General features: G+C 48.9%; 1 protein-coding gene across 5 annotated transcripts in view; it reads left to right on the top strand.

Annotated features, from left to right (window-relative positions):
* Positions 1–13,805: 13,805 nt before the first annotated feature.
* MARK3 (microtubule affinity regulating kinase 3) overlaps positions 13,806–24,033 on the top strand; it is an 87,353-nt gene continuing 77,125 nt past the window's right edge. For all 5 annotated transcript variants that reach the window (XM_077266965.1, XM_077266950.1, XM_077266957.1 and 2 more), the window contains exon 1: positions 13,806–14,244. In XM_077266965.1, the coding sequence (XP_077123080.1) occupies positions 14,194–14,244 (51 nt within the window). In that variant the 5' untranslated portion in view covers positions 13,806–14,193. The remainder of the gene's footprint in view (positions 14,245–24,033) is intronic.

The raw sequence follows: 24,033 nt of genomic DNA, 5'->3' as shown, positions 1-24,033 counted from the left end.
TTTGTCTTTGAAGCAGGGTAGAAAACTTAAGAAAATTTTTTTATTAAAACACAACATTTTAAAAACAAAGGGTTCCAAGTTTTTTAGATAAGGCACATTACATTGGTGAACTATTTTTAGCATAGTCACACCAGAATACAGTCCAACAGTTTACTACACCATATTATCTTGCCATGACAGACGGCCAACATCTGACACAAAATAGGCCGCAAAACGATCCCTCATCTGAGCAATTTCAACACTTGTCCTCAGAGGGTGATCATGGAAATTGGGCAATGGGTTGGCTATGGTTTCATCGAGATCAACGTTCAGTCTCTCTTTGGCCAGAATAAAATTGTGGAGAACCACACACGCCTTCACCACCTCATCCACTGTCTCAGTTTTCATATTAATGGCGGATCCTAATATCCGCCATTTTGAGACAAGGATGCCAAAGGCGCACTCCACAGTCCTTCTGGCCCTGGATAGTCTGTAATTGAACACCCTTTTCGTATGGTCCAGGCCCCGACTTGAGTAGGGTTTCAATAGGTTGGCAGACATTTGGAATGCCTCATCCCCAACCACAACAAATGGCATCGCAGGGCCTTCGGTGTGGGGAAGAGGTCGTGGCTGGGGGAAATTAAAATTGTTAGTATATAATTTTTGGCCCATATCCGAGTCTTTGAATGTGCGCGAGTCATTTGAACGGCCAAACGCACCAATGTCGACTGCAAGAAAACGGCAGTCCGCACCGGCAATTGCCATAAGCACAGTAGAAAAGTATTTTTTGTAGTTGAAGAACATGGATCCACTTTTCCCTGGCTTGGTAATCCGAATATGCTTTCCGTCCACCGCGCCAATGCAGTTTGGAAACGAACACACTTCCTCAAATTTCTCGGCGTTGGCCAACCAGATATCGCTTGTAGGGACGGGTAAAAATTCTGCACGGAGATTATCCCACAGAGCGCGGCAGGTCTCAGCAATAATCCCGGAGAGAGTGGAGACTCCAATCCGGAACTGAAATTGAAGGGATCGCAAGGTCTCTCCGGTAGCCAGGAAACTGCCAAGAAGATAAAGAAATTACATTAAAGTACATTGCAATTTATAAAAGTACATTGACCATACCACCCCCAAAAAAAAATTAAGAAAAAAAAACAAAGGGAAGAACATATCTCAGTCATTCGAACAGCTACGTACCGTAGAGTCACCAGAAGCCGCTCCTCTGCGGAAATAGCTCTCCGAAGCTGAGTATCCTGCCTGGTAATGGATCCTTCCACCCGACGAAGAAGATACCGGAAGCTCTCCTGAGACATCCTGGTGTACTCGAAGTATTTCTCCAGGTTCTCATTCAGTTCGCCAAACAAACTATGGTATGCTCCACGGCTCTCCCGAACTTCCAAAATAGGGTGGATCCAAAATCTGCGACGACTCCATCTCCGTTTTTCTCTTTCTCTTTGATGAGCACAGGCAACAGCATAGGCATGAGCCAAGGCTAAATCCATCTCCATATCCATGACGATACTGTCCATGGGACGCTCCATCATGAATACCAGCAAAATGGGAGGAATTCATGTCTGCCATGGTATATATACACAATTACATAAACACCAACCCTCTTCTAGCCATTGGTGGTCCTTATCTATTGTGTAGACACTTTTTTTGGTGGGTGGGATGAAGAATGACTCACTGCACAAAAAAACGCATGCGGCGCAAAACGCTGCGTTTTTTATTGAAAACGCAACTGCGTTTACAAAAAACGCAGCATTTTGCGACGCATGCGTTGAACGCATGCGGCGAAAAACGCAGCGTTGTGCATGCGGTTTGCTGCGTTTTTGTTTGCGTTGTGCGTTGCGGCGACGCCGCTGCGGCGCACACCGCAAATGTGAACGTAGCCTTACATCAGCACAATTTTGGAAACAAATTTTTATTTTGCTAGGAAGTTATAAGGGTTAAAATTTGACCAGTGATTTCTCATTTTTACAACAAAATTTACAAAACCATTTTTTTTAGGGACCACCTCACATTTGAAGTCAGTTTGAGGGTTCTATATGGCTGAAAATACCCAAAAGTGACACCATTCTAAAAACTGCACCCCTCAAGGTGCTCAAAACCACATTCAAGAAGTTTATTAACCCTTCAGGTGTTTCACAGCAGCAGAAGCAACATGGAGGGGAAAAATTAACATTTAACTTTTCAGTCACAAAAATGATCTTTTCGCAACAATTTTTTTATTTTCCCAAGGGTAAAAGGAGAAATTGGACCACGAATGTTGTTGTCCAATTTGTCCTGCGTACGCTGATACCTCATATGTGGGGGTAAACCACTGTATGGGCGCACGGCAGGGCTCGGAAGGGAAGGAGCGCCATTTGACTTTTTGAATGAAAAATTGGCTCCAATCTTTAGCGGACACCATTTTTTTCACACAAAATTTCTTTTAGCCTCAATTTTTTCATTTTCACATGGGCAACAGGATAAAATGGATCCTAAAATTGGTTGGGCAATTTCTCCTGAGTACGCCAATACCTCATATGTGGGGGTAAACTACTGTTTGGGCACATGGTAAGGCTCGGAAGGGAAGGAGCGCCATTTGACTTTTTGAATGAAAAATTATCTCCATAGTTAGCGGACACCATGTCAGGTTTGGAGAGGCCCTGTGTGCCTAAACATTGGAGCTCCCCCACAAGTGACCCCATTTTGGAAACTAGACCCCCCAAGGAACTTATCTAGATGCATAGTGAGCACTTTAAACCCTCAGGTGCTTCACAAATTGATCCGTAAAAATGAAAAAGTACTTTCTTTTCACACAAAATTTCTTTTAGCCTCAATTTTTTCATTTTCACATGGGCAACAGGATAAAATGGATCCTAAAATTTGTTGGGCAATTTCTCCTGAGTACGCCGATACCTCATATGTGGGGGTAAACCACTGTTTGGGTGCACGGCAAGGCTCGGAAGGGAAGGCGCGCCATTTGACTTTTTGAATGGAAAATTAGCTCCAATCGTTAGTGGACACCATGTCGCGTTTGGAGAGCCCCTGTGTGCCTAAACATCGGAGCTCCCCTACAAGTGACCCCATTTTGGAAACTAGACCCCCCAAGAAACTAATCTAGATGCATAGTGAGCACTTAAAACCCCCAGGTGCTTCACAGAAGTTTATAACGCAGAGCCATGAAAATAAAAAAAATATTTTTCTTTCCTCAAAAATGATTTTTAGCCCGGAGTTTTTTATTTTCCCAAGGATAATAGGAGAAATTGGACCCCAATTGTTGTTGTCCAGTTTGTCCTGAGTACGATGATACCCCATATGTGGGGGTAAACCACTGTTTGGGCGCACGGCAGGGCTCGGGAAGGGAAGGCACGCCATTTGGCTTTTTGAATGGAAAATTAGCTTCAATCATTAGCGGACACCATGTCGCGTTTGGAGAGCCCCTGTGTGCCTAAACATTGGAGCTCCTGCACAAGTGACCCCATTTTGGAAACTAGACCTCCCAAGGAACTAATCTAGATGTGTGGTGAGCACTTTGAACCCCCAAGTGCTTCACAGAAGTTTATAACGCAGAGCCATGAAAATAAAAAATTATTTTTCTTTCCTCAAAAATGATTTTTTAACCCACAATTTTTTATTTTCCCAAGGGTAACAGGAGAAATTGGACCCCAAAAGTTGTTGTCCAGTTTCTCCTGAGTACGCTGATACCCCATATGTGGGGGTAAACCACTGTTTGGGCACATGCCGGGGCTCGGAAGGGAAGTAGTGACGATTTGGAATGCAGACATTGATGGAATGGTCTGCGGGAATCATGTTACGTTTGCAGAGCCCCTGATGTGCCTAAACAGTAGAAACCCCCCACAAGTGACCCCATTTTGGAAACTAGACCCCCCAAGGAACTTATCTAGATGTGTGGTGAGCACGTTCAACCCCCAAGTGCTTCACAGAAGTTTACAACGCAGAGCCGTGAAAATAAAAAATCATTTTTCTTTCCTCAAAAAAGATGTTTTAGCAAGCAATTGTTTATTTTCACAAGGGTAACAGGAGAAATTGGACCGCAATATTTGTTGCCCAGTTTGTTGTGAGTACGCTGATACCTCATATGTGGGGGTAAACCACTGTTTGGGCGCATGTCAGGGTTCGGAAGGGAAGTAGTGACATTTGAAATGCAGACTTTGATGGAATGGTCTGCGGGTGTCACGTTGCATTTGCAGAGCCCCTGATGTGCCTAAACAGTAGAACCCCCCCCTAAGTGACGCCATTTTGGAAACTAGACCCCCCAAAGAACTTATCTAGATGTGTGGTGAGCACGTTCAACCCCCAAGTGCTTCACAGAAGTTTACAACGCAGAGCCGTGAAAATAAAAAATCATTTTTCTGTCCTCAAAAAAGATGTTTTAGCAAGCAATTTTTTTTTCACAAGGGTAGCAGGAGAAATTGGACCCCAATATTTGTTGCCCAGTTTGTTGTGAGTATGCTGGTACCCCATATGTGGGGGTAAACCACTGTTTGGGCGCACGTCAGGGCTTGGAAGGGAAGTAGTGACATTTGAAATGCAGACTTTGATGGAATGGTCTGCGGACGTCACGTTGCATTTGCAGAGCCCCTGATGTGCCTAAACAGTAGAAACACCCCACAAGTGACCCCATTTTGGAAACTAGACCTCCCAAGGAACTAATCTAGATGTGTGGTGAGCACTTTGAACCCCCAAGTGCTTCACAGAAGTTTATAACGCAGAGCCATGAAAATAAAAAATTATTTTTCTTTCCTCAAAAATGATTTTTTAACCCACAATTTTTTATTTTCCCAAGGGTAACAGGAGAAATTGGACCCCAAAAGTTGTTGTCCAGTTTCTCCTGAGTACGCTGATACCCCATATGTGGGGGTAAACCACTGTTTGGGCACATGCCGGGGCTCGGAAGGGAAGTAGTGACGATTTGGAATGCAGACTTTGATGGAATGGTCTGCGGGAATCATGTTACGTTTGCAGAGCCCCTGATGTGCCTAAACAGTAGAAACCCCCCACAAGTGACCCCATTTTGGAAACTAGACCCCCCAAGGAACTTATCTAGATGTGTGGTGAGCACGTTCAACCCCCAAGTGCTTCACAGAAGTTTACAACGCAGAGCCGTGAAAATAAAAAATCATTTTTCTTTCCTCAAAAAAGATGTTTTAGCAAGCAATTGTTTATTTTCACAAGGGTAACAGGAGAAATTGGACCGCAATATTTGTTGCCCAGTTTGTTGTGAGTACGCTGATACCTCATATGTGGGGGTAAACCACTGTTTGGGCGCATGTCAGGGTTCAGAAGGGAAGTAGTGACATTTGAAATGCAGACTTTGATGGAATGGTCTGCGGGTGTCACGTTGCATTTGCAGAGCCCCTGATGTGCCTAAACAGTAGAAACCCCCCCTAAGTGATGCCATTTTGGAAACTAGACCCCCCAAAGAACTTATCTAGATGTGTGGTGAGCACGTTCAACCCCCAAGTGCTTCACAGAAGTTTACAACGCAGAGCCGTGAAAATAAAAAATCATTTTTCTGTCCTCAAAAAAGATGTTTTAGCAAGCAATTTTTTTTTCACAAGGGTAGCAGGAGAAATTGGACCCCAATATTTGTTGCCCAGTTTGTTGTGAGTATGCTGGTACCCCATATGTGGGGGTAAACCACTGTTTGGGCGCACGTCAGGGCTTGGAAGGGAAGTAGTGACATTTGAAATGCAGACTTTGATGGAATGGTCTGCGGGCGTCACGTTGCATTTGCAGAGCCCCTGATGTGCCTAAACAGTAGAAACACCCCACAAGTGACCCCATTTTGGAAACTAGACCCCAAAAGGATCTTATCTAGATGTGTGGTGAGCACTTTCAACCCCCAAGTGCTTCACATAAGTTTATAACGTAGAGCCATGAAAATAAAAAATAATTGTTCTTTCCTCAAAAATTATGTTTTAGCAAGTAATTTTTTATTTTCCCAAGGGTAACAGGAGAAATTGGACCCCAATAGTTGTTGCCCAGTTTGTCCTGAGTACGCTGGTATCCCATATATGGGGGTAAACCACTGTTTGGGTGCACGTCGGGGCTTGGAAGGGAGGGCGCACCATTTGACTTTTTGAACGCAAGATTGGCTGGAATCAATGGTGGCGCCATGTTGCGTTTGGAGACCCCTGATGTGCCTAAACAGTGGAAACCCCTCAATTCTAACTTCAACACTAACCCCAACACACCCCTAACCCTAATCCCAACTGTAGCCATAACCCTAATCACAACCCTAACCCCAACACACCCCTAACCACAACCCTAACCCCAACACACCCGTAACCCTAAATCCAACCCTAATCCTAACCCTAATCCCAACCCTACCCACAACTGTAACCCCAACACAACCCTAACCCTATCCTTAACCATAACCACAAGCCTAATCTTAACCCTATTTCCAACCCTAGCCCTAATTCCAACCCTAAGGGTACCGTCTCACATAACGATTTACCAACGTTCACGACCAGCGATACGACCTGGCCGTGATCGTTGGAAAGTCGTTGTGTGGTCGCTGGGGAGCTGTCACACAGACCGCTCTCCAGCGACCAACGATGCCAAGGTCCCGGGTAACCAGGGTAAACATCGGGTTACTAAGCGCAGGGCCGCGCTTAGTAACCCGATGTTTACCGTGGTTACCAGCGTAAAAGTAAAAAAAAAAAACCGTACATAATCACATTTCGGTGTCCTTCAGGTCCCTTGCCGTCTGCTTCCCGCTCTGACTGAGTGCCGCCGTACAGTGAGAGCAGAGCGCAGCGGTGACGTCACTGCTGTGCTGTGCTCTCACTTTCTGGCCGGCAGACAGTCAGAGCGGGAAGCAGACGGCAAGGGACCTGAAGGACACCGAAATGTGAGTATGTACGGTTTTTTTTTTTTACTTTTACGCTGGTAACCACGGTAAACATCGGGTTACTAAGCGCGGCCCTGCGCTTAGTAACCCGATGTTTACCCTGGTTACAAGCGAACGCATCGCTGGATCGCTGTCACAACGATCCAGCGATGACAGCGGGAGATCCAGCGACGAAAGAAAGTTCCAAACGATCTGCTACGACGTACGATTCTCAGCAGGGTCCCTGATCGCTGCTGCGTGTCAGACACAGCGATATCGTATGGATATCGCTGGAACGTCACGGATCGTACCGTCGTAGCGATCAAAGTGCCACTGTGAGACGGTACCCTAACTCTAATTCCAACCCTAACCCTAAGGCTATGTGCCCACGTTGCGGATTCGTGTGAGATTTTTCCGCACGATTTTTGAAAAATCCACAGGTAAAAGGCACTGCGTTTTACCTGCAGATTTACAGCAGATTTCCAGTGTTTTTTTGTGCGGATTTCACCTGCGGATTCCTATTGAGGAACAGGTGTAAAACGCTGCGGAATCCGCACAAAGAATTGACATGCTGCAGAAAATACAACGCAGCGTTTCTGCACGGAATTTTCCGCACCATGGGCACAGTGGATTTGGTTTTCCATAGGTGTACATGGTGCTGTAAACCTGATGGAAAACTGCAACGAATTCGCAGCGGCCAATCCGCTGCGGATCCGCAGCCAAATCCGCTGCGGATCCGCACATGCCATAACCCTAACCCTACCCCTAACCCTAACCCTACCCGTAACCCTAACCCTACCCCTAACCCTACCCCTAGTTCTAACCCTAACCCTAGTTCTAACCCTAACCCTAGTGGAAAACGAAAAAAAAATATATATATATTTTCTTTATTTTATTATTCTCTCTACCTATGGGGGTGATAAAGGAGGGGGGGTATTTATTATTTTTTTTATTTTGATCGCTGTGATAGAACCTACCACAGCGATCAAAATGTACTTGTAAGGAATCTGCCGGCTGGCAGATTTCGGCGGGCGCACTGAGCATGCGCCCGCCATATTGGAAGATGGCGGCGCCCAGCGAGGAGACGTACGGACACCGGGAGGATCGGTAAGTATGAAGGGGTGGGGGGGGGGTGGATTGGAGCACAGGGGGGGTGATCGGACCACAGGGGGGGTGAATTCAAACAAGGAGGGAGCGGACAGGAGGACGGGGGAGCCGGCAGGCGGACGGAGGGGACCGGACCCCATAACGGAGGACTGGGGGGGCGATCGGTGGGTGTGGGGGGGGTCACTTAAGTATTTCCAGCCATGGCCGATGATATTGCAGCATCGGCCATGGCTGGATTGTAATATTTCACCATTTTTTTAGGTGAAATATTACAAATCGCTCTGATTGGCAGTTTCACTTTCAACAGCCAATCAGAGCGATCGTAGCCACGGGGGGGGTGAAGCCACCCCCCCTGGGCTGAAGCACCACTCCCCCTGTCTCTGCAGATCGGGTAAAATGGGAGTTAACCCCTTCACCCGATCTGCAGGGACGCGATCATTCCATGACGCATACGCTGCGTCATAGGTCGGATTGGCACAGACTTTCATGACGCAGCGTATGCGTCAAAGGTCGGGAAGGGGTTAAAGCGAAATAAGCCGCCCCTGCTCATGAGAGCTTACAATCTACAATGAGGTGGGGGAGATACAAAGTACAGGTGCGTATTTACAATGATGTATTTACACTGATGGTCCAGCCATGTTCAGGGGGTGGGGGGGTAGATGGAGATAGTGAATGGGCTACACACACACAAACATAAAATGACTTTGATTAGTGAATGTGATAGGCCGCTCTGAACAAATGTGTTTTGAGGGAGCGCCTAAAACTATGCAAGTTGTGGATGGTCCTAATATCTTGGGGTAGAGCATTCCAGAGGATTGGTGCAGCACGGGAGAAGACTTGGAGTCGGGAGTGGGAGGTACGGATTAGTGCAGAGGTTAGTCGAAAGTCGTTTGCAGAGCGCAGTGGTCGGCTAGGCCGATAGACAGAAATGAGGGAGGAGATGTAAGGGGGTGCCGCACTGTGGAGAGCTTTGTGGGTGAGAACAAGTACTTTGAATTGTATCCTGTAATGAATGGGCAGCCAGTGTAACAACTGGCGAAGAGGGGACTCGTCCGAGTAACGATTAGCCAGATGGACAACCCTGGCTGCTGCATTAAGGATAGACTGGAGAGGGGAAAGTCGCGTGAGGGGGAGGCCAATTAATAGAGCGTTACAGTAGTCTAGACGGGAGTGGATTAGGGCGACAGTGAGGGTTTTTTCCATGGTGAGAAAAGGATGGATTCTAGAGATGTTCTTTAGGTGTAAGAGGCACGAGCGGGCAAGAGATTGTATGTGGGAGGTGAAGGAGAGATCGGAGTCAAACAAAACACCCAGACAGCGCGACTGCTGCCGGCGTGTTATTATGGTGCCACCCACGGAGAGGGAAATGTCAGATTTAGGGAGGTTAGTAGATGGCGGGAGCAGAAGAGGTTGAGTTTCAGATAGAGAGCGGACATGATGTTGGAGACTGCGGACAGTCAGTGGCGTTCTGTAGTACAGCGGGGGTAAGGTCAGGGGATGACATGTATAGTTATGTGTCATCAGTAGTGTTGAGCATTCCGATACCGAGATCCGATATTTTTATGGTATCGGGTATCGGTATCGAAACAACATTAATGTGTAAAATAAAGAATTAAAATAAAAAATATTGCTATACTCACCTCTCCGACGCAGCCTGCACCTTACCGAGGGAACCGGCAGCGTTGTTTGCTTAAAATTCGCGCGTTTCCTTCCTTACGTGAAGTCCCGGCTTGTGATTGGTCGTGTGCCGCCCATGTGGCCGCGACGCGACCAATCACAGCAAGCCGTGACGTAATTTCAGGTCCTTCAGGATTTTAAAATTACGTTCCGGCGTTGTGATTGGTCGCGTCGCGGCCACATGGGCGGCACGCGACCAATCACAAGCCGGGACTTCACGTAAGGAAGTAAACGCGCAAATTTTAAGCAAACAACGCTGCCGGTTCCCTCGGAGAGGTGAGTATAGCAATATTTTTTATTTTAATTCTTTCTTTTACACATTAATATGGTTCCCAGGGCCTGAAGGAGAGTTTCCTCTCCTTCAGACCCTGGGAACCATCAGGAATACCGTCCGATACTTGAGTCCCATTGACTTGTATTGGTATCGGGTATCGGTATCGGATTGGATCCGATACTTTGCCGGTATCGGCCGATACTTTCCGATACCGATACTTTCAAGTATCGGACGGTATCGCTCAACACTAGTCATCAGCATAAAGATGGTACTGAAAGCCAAATCTGCTGATGGTCTGTCCAATTGGGGCCGTGTAGAGGGAGAAGAGAAGGGGGCCAAGGACTGAGCCCTGAGGTACCCCGACAGTGAGAATAAGAGGAGATGAAGTGGAGCCGGAGAACAGAACACTGAAGGAGCGGTCAGAAAGATAGGAGGAGATGTAGTGTAGTGTAGATGAGTGTAGTGTAGAGGAGATGATAGTATGTTTCTCATGTACAGCACCATGGAATCAATGGTGCTATATAAATAAATAATAATAATGTTATGGCCATTAAATAGTATATAGAAAAATGGCCGCACGCTAGCTTCTCAGGAGAGGCTAGAAGAGCAAACAGAGGCCTATCATCTGCACCAGGGTGGTAGTTACTCTGTCGGGCACCTTGGAGTATAATTAAATGTATTTTGGGCTAAAAATAATGGCTACAATCAGGTTTCGTTAAAGGTTTTGCAGCTTTCTCCTTCTACAGCCTCTGTGTTACTTTGTTTACAGCTGATGGCAGAATGAGTCAACTGAGGATCCATCAGTGAGTTCGTTCTGCAGGGGGGATTTGATTTTTTTCCACATTTTTTAAATATTCAAAAAGAATAATTAAAATAATGACAGAAAGTAAATTAGTTCTAGAAGTTAAATAAATAATAAAAAATAAATAATAACTAGATGGGCATTTCCTGAAGGAAATACATGGTGCTTGAACAGCTCTGCCAGCTTTACAGCAGCACTTACTTATCACACACAGGAAGGGGGGCACTTACTTATCACACACAGGATGGGGGGCACTTACTTATCGCACACAGGACGGGGGCACTTATCACACACAGGATGGGGGGCACTTACTTATCGCACACAGGACGGGGGGCACTTACTTATCACACACAGGATGGGGGGCACTTACTTATCGCACACAGGACGGGGGCACTTACTTATCACACACAGGACGGGGAGCACTTATCACACACAGGACGGGGGCACTTACTTATCACACACAGGACGGGGGGCACTTATCACACACAGGACGGGGGGCACTTACTTATCACACACAGGACGGGGGGCACTTATCACACACAGGATGGGGGGGCACTTACTTATCACACACAGGACGGGGGCACTTACTTATCACACACAGGACGGGGGGCACTTACTTATCACACACAGGACGGGGGGCACTTACTTATCACACACAGGACGGGGGGCACTTATCACACACAGGACTGGGGGGCACTTACTTATCACACACAGGACTGGGGGGCACTTATCACACACAGGACGGGGGGGCACTTATCACACGCAGTACGGGGGGGCACTTATCACACGCAGTACGGGGGGCACTTACTTATCACACACAGGACTGGGGGCACTTACTTATCACACACAGGACTGGGGGGCACTTACTTATCACACACAGGACGGGGGGGCACTTACTTATCACACACAGGACGGGGGGCACTTACTTATTGCACGCAGTACGGGGGGCACTTACTTATCACACACAGGACGGGGGGCACTTACTTATCACACACAGGACGGGGGGGCACTTACTTATTACACGCAGTACGGGGGGGGCACTTACTTATCACACGCAGTACGGGGGGGCACTTACTTATCACACACAGGACGGGGGGCACTTACTTATCACACACAGGATGGGGGCACTTACTTATCTTACTTATATACAGACATCCCCCTATATACAGACACTGTACATTTCCATAGCTGTCATCTTTGTAAGGTCAGCGCACCTGCACTGTGGCTTCAATCCATGTCAGTTGGGGGTCATGGAAAGGTCACCATTAATTTCTATGGGAAATTTTTTTCTTAAAATGCGATTTTTTTTAAAACTACAAATCGGATCGACTCCAAAAATACATAGCACACCTGTCCCCACCGAGGGCTTCGAAACGCCGCCTGAACGGGGTCTCTACGCCGAGCGGTTCGGGCCGCATTAATTGCGGAGAATAACTAGATGGGTATTTCCTGAAGGAACTACAGATAGTGCTTTGGAATGGTGCCCGGGCTGCCCCTGCAAGACTTTCACACTTGGGTGCCCCTCAGGCACTGGTTTGGTAGTTGTAGCCCCTCAGGGTTGAGGACTTGGCGGGTGGGTCCCCTGGGGGTCCGATTTGGCGGGCGGGGCCCCTGGGAGTCCGATTTGGCGGGCGGGGCCCCTCTGGGTCCGATTTGGCGGGCAGGGCCCCTGGGGGTCCGATTTGGCGGGCGGGGCCCCTGGGGGTCCGATTTGGTGGTGGGGCCCCAGGGGGTCCAATTTGGTGGGCGGGGCCCCTGGGGTCCGATTTGGCGGGCGGAGCCCCTGGGGGTCCGATTTGGTGGGCGGGGCCCCTCATGGTCCGATTTGGTGGGCGGGGCCACTCGGGGTCCGATTTGGTGGGTAGGGCCCCTTAGGGGGCGATTTGGTGGGCGGGGCCCCTCGGGCTGATTTGGTGGGCGGGGCCCCTCAGGATCCAATTTGGTGGGCGGGGCCACTCGGGGTCCGATTTGGTGGGCTGGGCACCTCAGGTGCCAATTTGGTGGGCGGGTCACTTTAAGAGCTGATATTATCTGCCAAAACCTGTGTCCTAGTGGGGTCATGAAGAGTTCGTAGGCGTTGGCATAGTAACTGGGTCTGACTGCACATATCTATGAGCTAATCAGCCAGGTGGCAGTTGGCAGTTATTTTGAAATTGCCTCAGAAATCAGGCTATTTATAACCTTATGGGAAAATTTCCCTATTGAAACACATTGAGACAATATTTTCAAACGCAAATTGCGCCAAAACTACAAATCCGATCGACACGAAAAATACTTAGCACACCTCTCAGGAACGCTGGCTTCGAAATGACACCTCACTGGAGTCTGTGAGTGCAGCGGTTCGGGCTGCATTAATTGCGGACTGAATAATAATAAGAAGAAGTTAACTACGATGGAATAACAATATAGTGCTTTGTGCCAAAGCACTATAATAAAATATAAGAAATCGGATTACAATATGGTGCTTGAACCTAGAGGGTCCCAAACCTAGAGGGTTCAAGCACCATAATAACCCTGAATGCTCATGATGGGCACCGCTGCTCCACTGTGTCACAATATTACGTTATTTTAACGCAAAAAAATCCCATCGCTCCTAAATAAGAAAACGCAAGACAAAAAGGATCTAAGCATCGCACAGACCCCAAAACGGTATGGCTAACCGCGCCAGCTCGCCCCGCAAACACACAAGCCCCCCCCCATCCTTACAGACGGGAAAAGACATCGAGCAGTGTTGGGTTTGGGATATGGTGACAAGAAAAACTTTTATTTTTAACAAAGTTTTGAACTTTTTTTCAATCACTAAAATAATAATGAAGTGATAGTGACCGGGAGAATCGTGTAACAGGGAATGCTGTAAAAACAAAACCCCCAGAAAATAATGGCGGAATAGGGTTTCTTCACCATTGAGGCCAGCCTGTGAGTGACAGGCTGACAGTGGCGGAACTACAAGTACACGAATGCCCTATTGCCCTGGGACAGCGCCCCCTGCCGCTCAGGACTACACACAGGCCGCCATTCACAACACCCAGCCCGAGTCGCCCCTAGCAACAACAACCTGCCGCGACCTCCAATCAGCGCCGCGGACTGCGCCGACGTCACTTCCGGCGGCCGCCGCTGGGCTCGGCTATGAGGATCCGTCCGGAGGAAGCGGGGCGGCCATCTTGGATGGTGTAGTAGTAGCGGCAGAGCGCTGGTCGGGGCGGAAGAGACGGCACACGGCACCCCCGCTCCCAATGTCCATAGGAGTCCGGGGAACGAGGAGGGAGCCGGATACAAGCGCAGCGGCGGCACCCGGGAGCCCGCCCCTCCGTGCGGACAGCCTGTGAGCCTCGCCCCGGTGACCCTACATCTCCGCTCCGGGCCTCTGTATGGACATGGAGGAGACCGCGGTGTAATCTGCCGGTGTAGGATGTGCCCGCAGGAGGCCGCAGGGTGTGAGCACCGGCTGTGACCACAGTGACCCCGCACCCGGCGCTTCTCACCTCACAGGGGCGAACAAGGGCAGCAGCGATGTCCACCCGAACCCCGCTCCCCACCGTGAACGAGCGGGACACGGAGAATGTAAGTCACCCCCCCCCCCCCCACACACACACACTGTCAGACGGTACAGGCCCAGGACGTGGTGTGTCCGGTGCCACTACATATACTGTCTGCTGCTGTATACCAGCTGGCGCCACTGTATATACTCCCCGCTGCTGTATACTGGCTGGTGCCACTGCATGTACTGCCCGCTGCTGTATACTGGCTGGTGCCACTGCATATACTGCCCGCTGCTGTATACTGGCTGGTGCCACTGCATATACTGCCCGCTGCTGTGTACCGGCTGGTGCCACTGCATATACTGCCCGCTGCTGTGTACCGGCTGGTGCCACTGCATATACTGCCCGCTGCTGTATACTGGCTGGTGCCACTGCATATACTGCCCGCTGCTGTATACTGGCTGGTGCCACTGCATATACTGCCCGCTGCTGTATACTGGCTGGTGCCACTGCATATACTGCCCGCTGCTGTGTACCGGCTGGTGCCACTGCATGTACTGCCCGCTGCTGTATACTGGCTGGTGCCACTGCATGTACTGCCCGCTGCTGTACACTGGCTGGCGCCACTGCATGTACTGCCCGCTGCTGTATACCGGCTGGCACCACTGCATATACTGCCCGCTGCTGTATACTGGCTGGTGCCACTGCATATACTGCCCGCTGCTGTATACTGGCTGGTGCCACTGCATATACTGCCCGCTGCTGTATACTGGCTGGTGCCACTGCATATACTGCCTGCTGCTGTATACTGGCTGGTGCCACTGCATATACTGCCCGCTGCTGTATACTGGCTGGTGCCACTGCATATACTGCCCGCTGCTGTATACTGGCTGGTGCCACTGCATATACTGCCCGCTGCTGTATACTGGCTGGTGCCACTGCATATACTGCCCGCTGCTGTATACTGGCTGGTGCCACTGCATATACTGCCCGCTGCTGTATACTGGCTGGTGCCACTGCATATACTGCCCGCTGCTGTATACTGGCTGGTGCCACTGCATGTACTCCCCGCTGCTGTACACTGGCTGGTGCCACTGCATGTACTCCCCGCTGCTGTACACTGGCTGGTGCCACTGCATGTACTCCCCGCTGCTGTACACTGGCTGGTGCCACTGCATGTACTCCCCGCTGCTGTACACTGGCTGGTGCCACTGCATGTACTCCCCGCTGCTGTACACTGGCTGGTACCACTGCATATACTGCCCGCTGCTGTATACTGGCTGGTGCCACTGCATATACTGCCCGCTGCTGTATACTGGCTGGTGCCACTGCATGTACTCCCCGCTGCTGTACACTGGCTGGTGCCACTGCATATACTGCCCACTGCTGTATACTGGCTGGTGCCACTGCATATACTGCCCGCTTCTGTATACTGGCTGGTGCCAGTGCATATACTGCCTGCTGCTGTATACTGGCTGGTGCCACTGGATATACTCCCCGCTGCTGTATACTGGCTGGTGCCACTGCATATACTGCCCGCTGCTGTATACTGGCTGGTGCCACTGCATATACTGCCCGCTGCTGTGTACCGGCTGGTGCCACTGCATATACAGGTCCTTCTCAAAAAATTAGCATATAGTGTTAAATTTCATTATTTACCATAATGTAATGATTACAATTAAACTTTCATATATTATAGATTCATTATCCACCAACTGAAATTTGTCAGGTCTTTTATTGTTTTAATACTGATGATTTTGGCATACAACTCCTGATAACCCAAAAAACCTGTCTCAATAAATTAGCATATCAAGAAAAGGTTCTCTAAGGCCATGTGCACACGTTCAGGATTGTTAGCGTTTTTTTCGCGTTTTTTCGCTATAAAAACGTGATAAAAACGCGAAAAAAAACGCTTACATAAGCCTCCTATTATTTACAGGGTATTCCGCATTTTTTGTGCAAATGTTGCGATTTTTTCCGCGAAAAAATCGCATAGCGGAAAAAAAAGCAACATGTTCATTAAAAATGCGGAATTGCAGGGATTCCGCACACCTAGGGGTCCATTGATCTGCTTACTTCCCGCACGGGGCTGTGCACACCATGCGGGAAGTAAGCAGATTATATGCGGTTGGTACCCAGGGTGGAGGAGAGGAGACTCTCCTCCACGCACTGGGCACCATATAAGTGGTCAAAAAATAAGAAATAAAATAATAAACAGTCCTATACTCACCCTCGATGTATTCCCGCCTCCTCGCACGCTGCCGTTCGGTTCCTGTAGCTGGTGTGCGCTGAAGGACCTCGCCGAATGACGTCACTGTCCTGTGATTGGTCGTGAGCGGTCATGTGACCGCTCACGTGACCGTGACGTCACGGGAGGTCCTGTGCGCACAGACCAGCTAGAAGAGGAGCCGGACGGCCGCTGAGGAGATGTCTGGGTGAGTATAAGCATTTTTTTTATTTTTTTTATTATTTTTAAACATTCTATCTTTTACTATAGATGCTGCATAAGCTGCATCTATAGTAAAAAGTTGGTCACACTTGTCAAACGCTATGTTTGACAAGTGTGACCAACCTGTCAGTCAGTTTTCCAAGCGATGCTACAGATCGCTTGGAAAACTTTAGCATTCTGCAAGCTAATTACGCTTGCAGAATGCTAAAAAAACGCAAAAAAAACGCAAAAAAAAAAATGCGGATTTCTTGCAGAAAATTTCCGGTTTTCTTCAGGAATTTTCTGCAAGAAATCCGCAACGTGTGCACATACCCTAAACGACCTATTACCCTAATCTTCTGAATCAACTAATTAACTCTAAACACATGCAAAAGATACCTGAGGCTTTTAAAAACTCCCTGCCTGGTTCATTACTCAAAACCCCCATCATGGGTAAGACTAGCGACCTGACAGATGTCAAGAAGGCCATCATTGACACCCTCAAGCAAGAGGGTAAGACCCAGAAAGAAATTTCTCAACAAATAGGCTGTTCCCAGAGTGCTGTATCAAGGCACCTCAATGGTAAGTCTGTTGGAAGGAAACAATGTGGCAGAAAACGCTGTACAACGAGAAGAGGTGACCGGACCCTGAGGAAGATTGTGGAGAAGGACCGATTCCAGACCTTGGGGAACCTGAGGAAGCAGTGGACTGAGTCTGGTGTGGAAACATCCAGAGCCACCGTGCACAGGCGTGTGCAGGAAATGGGCTACAGGTGCCGCATTCCCCAGGTAAAGCAGCAACTGGACTGTTGCTAAGTGGTCCCAAGTACTTTTTTCTGATGAAAGCAAATTTTGCATGTCATTCGGAAATCAAGGTGCCAGAGTCTGGAGGAAGACTGGGGAGAAGGAAATGCCAAAATGCCTGAAGTCCAGTGTCAAGTACCCACAGTCAGTGATGGTGTGGGGTGCCATGTCAGCTGCTGGTGTTGGTCCACTGTGTTTCATCAAGGGCAGGGTCAATGCAGCTAGCTATCAGGAGATTTTGGAGCACTTCATGCTTCCATCGGCTGAAATGCTTTATGGAGATGAAGATTTCATTTTCCAGCACGACCTGGCACCTGCTCACAGTGCCAAAACCACTGGTAAGTGGTTTACTGACCATGGTATTACTGTGCTCAATTGGCCTGCCAACTCTCCTGACCTGAACCCCATAGAGAATCTGTGGGATATTGTGAAGAGAAAGTTGAGAGACGCAAGACCCAACACTCTGGATGAGCTTAAGGCCGCTATTGAAGCATCCTGGGCCTCCATAACATCTCAGCAGTGTCACAGGCTGATTGCCTCCATGCCACGCCGCATTGAAGCAGTCATTTCTGCCAAAGGATTCCCGACCAAGTATTGAGTGCATAACTGAACATTATTATTTGATGGTTTTTTTGTTTGTTATTAAAAACACTTTTATTTGATTGGACGGGTGAAATATGCTAATTTATTGAGACAGGTTTTTTGGGTTATCAGGAGTTGTATGCCAAAATCATCAGTATTAAAACAATAAAAGACCTGACAAATTTCAGTTGGTGGATAATGAATCTATAATATATGAAAGTTTAATTGTAATCATTACATTATGGTAAATAATGAAATTTAACACTATATGCTAATTTTTTGAGAAGGACCTGTACTGCCCACTGCTGTATACTGGCTGGTGCCACTGCATATACTGCCCACTGCTGTATACTGGCTGGTGCCACTGCATATACTGCCCGCTTCTGTATACTGGCTGGTGCCACTGCATATACTGCCCGCTGCTGTATACTGGCTGGTGCCACTGCATGTACTGCCCGCTGCTGTACACTGGCTGGCGCCACTGCATGTACTGCCCGCTGCTGTATACCGGCTGGCGCCACTGCATATACTGCCCGCTGCTGTATACTGGCTGGTGCCACTGCATATACTGCCCGCTGCTGTATACTGGCTGGTGCCACTGCATATACTGCCCGCTGCTGTATACTGGCTGGTGCCACTGCATATACTGCCTGCTGCTGTATACTGGCTGGTGCCACTGCATATACTGCCCGCTGCTGTATACTGGCTGGTGCCACTGCATATACTGCCTGCTGCTGTGTACCGGCTGGTGCCACTGCATATACTGCCCGCTGCTGTGTACCGGCTGGTGCCACTGCATATACTGCCCGCTGCTGTGTACCGGCTGGTGCCACTGCATATACTGCCCGCTGCTGTGTACCGGCTGGTGCCACTGCATATACTGCCCGCTGCTGTGTACCGGCAGGTGCTACTGCATATACTGCCCGCTTCTGTGTACTGGCTGGTGCCACTGCATATACTGCCCGCTTCTGTATACTGGCTGGTGCCACTGCATATACTGCCCGCTGCTGTATACTGGCTGGTGCCACTGCATATACTGCCCGCTTCTGTATACTGGCTGGTGCCACTGCATATACTGCCCGCTGCTGTATACTGGCTGGTGCCACTGCATATACTGCCCACTGCTGTATACTGGCTGGTGCCACTGCATATACTGCCCGCTGCTGTATACTGGCTGGTGCCACTGCATAAACTGCCCGCTGGTGTCACTGCATAGGTAAAGTCAGTAATCACTGCACTCATATCAAAGAGAGATTTATTTTGCTTCAAGCGAGAATGTTTGTTTATATGAGTGATAAGCGACAGACAATACATTTTTGACGTTTCGGCCACTCTGTGGCCTTGATCACAATGTCGCGTAATATTAGTGTATCAACAAATTGTACTTTCCCAACGGGGGGAGAGAGGTATGTTGATGGATATGTCCACACAGAATGAGGCATATGTTGAAGTTTACAACATTGGTAGGTTCATTGGTGATTGAACAAGTACAAGAGCAGATACTGATCTGGCCAAGATGTGGAAGGTTGTGTACATTCTTAATGATCTCGTGGTCTGCCGACATTGGTTGTGGAGTGGGAGACCTAACAGGTCTGTGGCCAGGAGGAGAGAAGCTTCTCTCCTCCTGGGCACAGACCTGTTAAGTCTTCCACTCCACCACCACCGTCGGCTTATACAGCCACGACCGGAGACATACCAGCAGATCACCGGATCCCCCGTTGGGAATGTACAAGTACAACTTGTTGCTACACTAATATTACGCGACATTGTGATCAAGGCCACAGAGTGGCCGAAACGTAAAAAATGTATTGTCTGTTGCTTATCACTCAAATAAACATTCTCACTTGAAGCAAAATATATCTCTTTGATATGAGTGCAGCGACTACTGACTTTACCTAGCTGTGGGATCATTTATTCCGTTCACTATCGCCATACACCTAATCAACAGTCGAGTGCTAGCCATTCGTTCTCTGTGGTGTCACTGCATATACTGCCCGCTGCTGTATACTGGCCGGGAGTCACTGCGTGTGCTGGCCGCTGCTGTATACTGGCCGGGAGTCACTGCGTGTGCTGGCCGCTGCTGTGTGCTGTCCGGGAGTCACTGCGCGTGCTGTCCGGGAGTCACTGCGCGTGCTGTCCGGGAGTCACTGCGCGTGCTGTCCGGGAGTCACTGCGCGTGCTGTCCGGGAGTCACTGCGCGTGCTGTCCGGGAGTCACTGCGCGTGCTGTCCGGGAGTCACTGCGCGTGCTGTCCGGGAGTCACTGCGCGTGCTGTCCGGGAGTCACTGCGCGTGCTGTCCGGGAGTCACTGCGCGTGCTGTCCGGGAGTCACTGCGCGTGCTGTCCGGGAGTCACTGCGCGTGCTGTCCGGGAGTCACTGCGCGTGCTGTCCGGGAGTCACTGCGCGTGCTGTCCGGGAGTCACTGCGCGTGCTGTCCGGGAGTCACTGCGCGTGCTGTCCGGGAGTCACTGCGCGTGCTGTCCGGGAGTCACTGCGCGTGCTGTCCGGGAGTCACTGCGCGTGCTGTCCGGGAGTCACTGCGCGTGCTGTCCGGGAGTCACTGCGCGTGCTGTCCGGGAGTCACTGCGCGTGCTGTCCGGGAGTCACTGCGCGTGCTGTCCGGGAGTCACTGCGCGTGCTGTCCGGGAGTCACTGCGCGTGCTGTCCGGGAGTCACTGCGCGTGCTGTCCGGGAGTCACTGCGCGTGCTGTCCGTTATACATTCTGCCCTGGTGCCAGCACTAGAGCCACTTGCGGATACCTCCCGGTAGTCACCGCATATACTGCCCAGTTATATATACTGCCTGTTGCCATGCTGGGAGTCATTGTGGATACTATACCGTTATATATATATCGCCCCGGGAGTCACTGCATACACTGCACCATTATATATATTGTATAGGTGCCGGCCCGGGAGTCACTGATTGGACAGCAGTGGGGCGCTCTACTGCCCTGTGCCGGTCATCACTGCATTTTTGTACAATCAGATGTAGCACATGGGGGTTTTCTTTGGAGGGTGAGAGGACTTTATAATACATGTGGGATTATGGAAAAAATGTTCACCCCCCCCCCCCCCCCCCCCCGAATCCAGGGCCCCTCTGGGGGTCTCCGCCATGACTGGCCCATCAGTCACCTGACGACAAATGGGTCAGGTAAGGCTACTTTCACACTAGTCCGTCGGTACGGGCCGTCGCAAACCGTCTGCCCGACGTACCGATGGACAGTGTGTTAATTAAGCACAACGGGGGCAGCGGATGCAGTCTTACGACGCATCCGCTGCCGAGTTTGATGAGCGGGAAGGAGGCGGTGGGGTTCCGGCCGCGCATGCGCGGTCGGAAAAAGCGGACCCGACGGACAAAAAAACGTTACATGTAACTTTTTTTGTGCCGACGGTCCGCCAAAACACGACGCATCCGTCGCACGACGGATGTGACGTGTGGCACTCCGTCGCAATGCGTCGCTATGTATAAGTCTATGGAGAAAAAACGCATCCTGCAGGCAACTTTGCAGGATGCGTTTTTTCTACATAACGACGCACTGCGACGTGTCGAACGACGCTAGTGTGAAAGTAGCCTAACCTGGGTAAACAGGATGTCATTACTTCCCACCTCAGCAGAGGCTTCTCATGGTGTAGCTTCATTTTAGGACGGGTTCCTATGATCTGACAAGTTTTGGAAAGTTCATGAAAGCTTTGAACGGTCATCAAATTTCTACAAAACTGGAGGTTCTTCTATTGACCATCTCAAATTGAGAAGACAATAGTCTCCCGTGTTGTTTAGACTCTTTATGTGAAGTGTTGCCTGTCTCTTGTATAGTGGTCATCTTGACGGTGTCCGGGACCTTGCACCCAATATCTCACTATGTGACTCCTGTGTGGCTCACCTGTCTTGTTGCCGTGTGTGTGTGTGTGTGTGTGTGTGTCAAATCCGATATTAAAGCACCTGGATCCGTTACAAATGCTGCAACAACGGCTGCACACTTTGCTTTCTGTGCTGCATCCATTCTTACTAGACTTGTCTGAACCCCTCCATCATTCTGGGCAGGTGCCTGACCTAGAAAACGGATCTGTAAGATGACCGTCCGTTTATGTATTTCTTATAGACTTGAATATTTCTATATAAAAACAAAATCCAGTGGCGATCAATTTATTTATTTTTTTTGGCTGGACAAAAAGAATTGCTTCTGGTTTACCAGTCAAGCGGAAGACATTGTAGGACATTTCCCTCCAAATTGAATGGATCCCAGAACAGAAATAACACGTGAACCGGAGCCTGCAGTATGGGACGATTGTATACACTGCATGTGTACATTGTGTGTGTGTGTGTGTATATAGTCCTCCCATACCATTTCTTTGAGGAGGGTGCCTCCTTACCCAGACTGGGGTTTCCTATGATGGATCCCCTAAAGAACAGTAGGCGCCCTTTTTTGGGAGTCTTTTCAGACGTGACTGCCATGTGCACACACAAACTGTCGCCTCTGAATCTACCGCCCCCGATGATACACACACACTCATCCTCTAGATTGGCTGAGCTGTCTGCTCTTTTCTTTCCTGGTGACTTCCACAGTCGGTGCTCCTCTTTCCATGTGGATTGTTCTATTTATCCTGTGATCTATCACATTGTTGCGAGTGTGTAACATTAGAGATTTGTTACAAGGTGTATTTGCCAGGCTGGGAATGTGCGGCTTCGGGCTGTTTTAGAGGTATTTGCTACAGTCCTACTAAAGTGTTATCCATGGGGATTTATGGCCCTTTTCTGCATAGTTTGTTGAGGACACAGAAGAGCACTAGAAGAATGGGTTTCGTTATTGTCTTGGTTTCACCTGGGAGAGTAGATGGGATATTGTTACTAACAAAGTGTTATATTGACCCTTGACACACAGGTGTCAGTGTAAAGGCGATGTTTCACATGTCCAGTAGTCATCAGTTAGAACGGATCCAGCAGTAATCCGTTGGTAAAAAAGTTGTGCAGCCAGCAATAGCTGATCTCTGCTGGATCCGTCCTTTTTAACATTGAAGTCTATTGACAATGGATCAGTTAGTTAGAAATCTGTTTTTCATTTGTATCAGATCTGTTTGTGCTACCTGGCTCCGTTTTATACGAAGGATAATGGATGGCTGCTTAACAGTTCGTTGATTACCAGATCATTTTCCATAGACTTCAATGTTAAAAAACAAACAAAACAAAACCCTGATCCAACAGAGTTCAGTTACTTAAAAACAGAGTAAGGCTATGTGCACACGTTGCGGTTTTTGCTGCGGATCCGCAGCGGATTTGACGCTGCGGATCCGCAGCAGTTTTCCATGCGGTGTGCAGTACAATGTTAACCAATGGAAAACAAAAACCGCAGTGCACACGCTGCGGAAAATTCCGTGCGGATTCGCTGCGGAAAAAAAGAAGTAGCATGTCACTTTCTGCGGATTCCGCAGCGGTTTTCAACCTGCACCAATAGGAAAGTGCAGTTGAAAATCCGCAGAAGAAACCGCGTGAAAATCCGCAGTGAAAACCGCAGTGGTTTTGCACTGCGGATTTTACAAATCCGCTGCGGAAAAATCTGCAGCAAAATCCGCAACGTGTGCACATACCCTAAAAAGTTGTCTGCACAACTTTTTTTTTTTTTTAACCAGCAGATTGCTGCTGGGTCCGTTCTAAGAGATCACTACTGGGCATGTGAACTTAACTAGCAGAGGGTATTGCTCCTCAATCTCCCCCTGTCTGTTCTAGTCCGGTAGCTCTGAGGATGTCTCCATTGCAGCTTATTACTAGGGCTTTCATCATAAATATGGCAGTCTTTCAGGGGATCTAAACAGCAGGCGACAGAAGGCACGGCCATGGATATGGTTGAGATTTGTCATCTTGGAGTTAATGGTGCTGCTAAGGCCCCATTCAGATTAGGATTATTTTTAACTTTTAGCGTATGAGTAAACTGACCTTTTTCCATTGGTGTGTAGGATCAATTTTTCAACCATTTTGGTCTGTCTCCGTTTTTATCAGTGAGATGTCCATTTTCTTGTAGGCAAATAAAAAATAAATCTAAACTACTTACACATCAAATAGTA

This window comes from Ranitomeya variabilis, chromosome 1 (genome assembly GCF_051348905.1).
Source record: "Ranitomeya variabilis isolate aRanVar5 chromosome 1, aRanVar5.hap1, whole genome shotgun sequence".
NCBI lineage: Eukaryota > Metazoa > Chordata > Amphibia > Anura > Dendrobatidae > Ranitomeya > Ranitomeya variabilis.
This window is presented reverse-complemented; position numbering and strand designations above follow the sequence as displayed.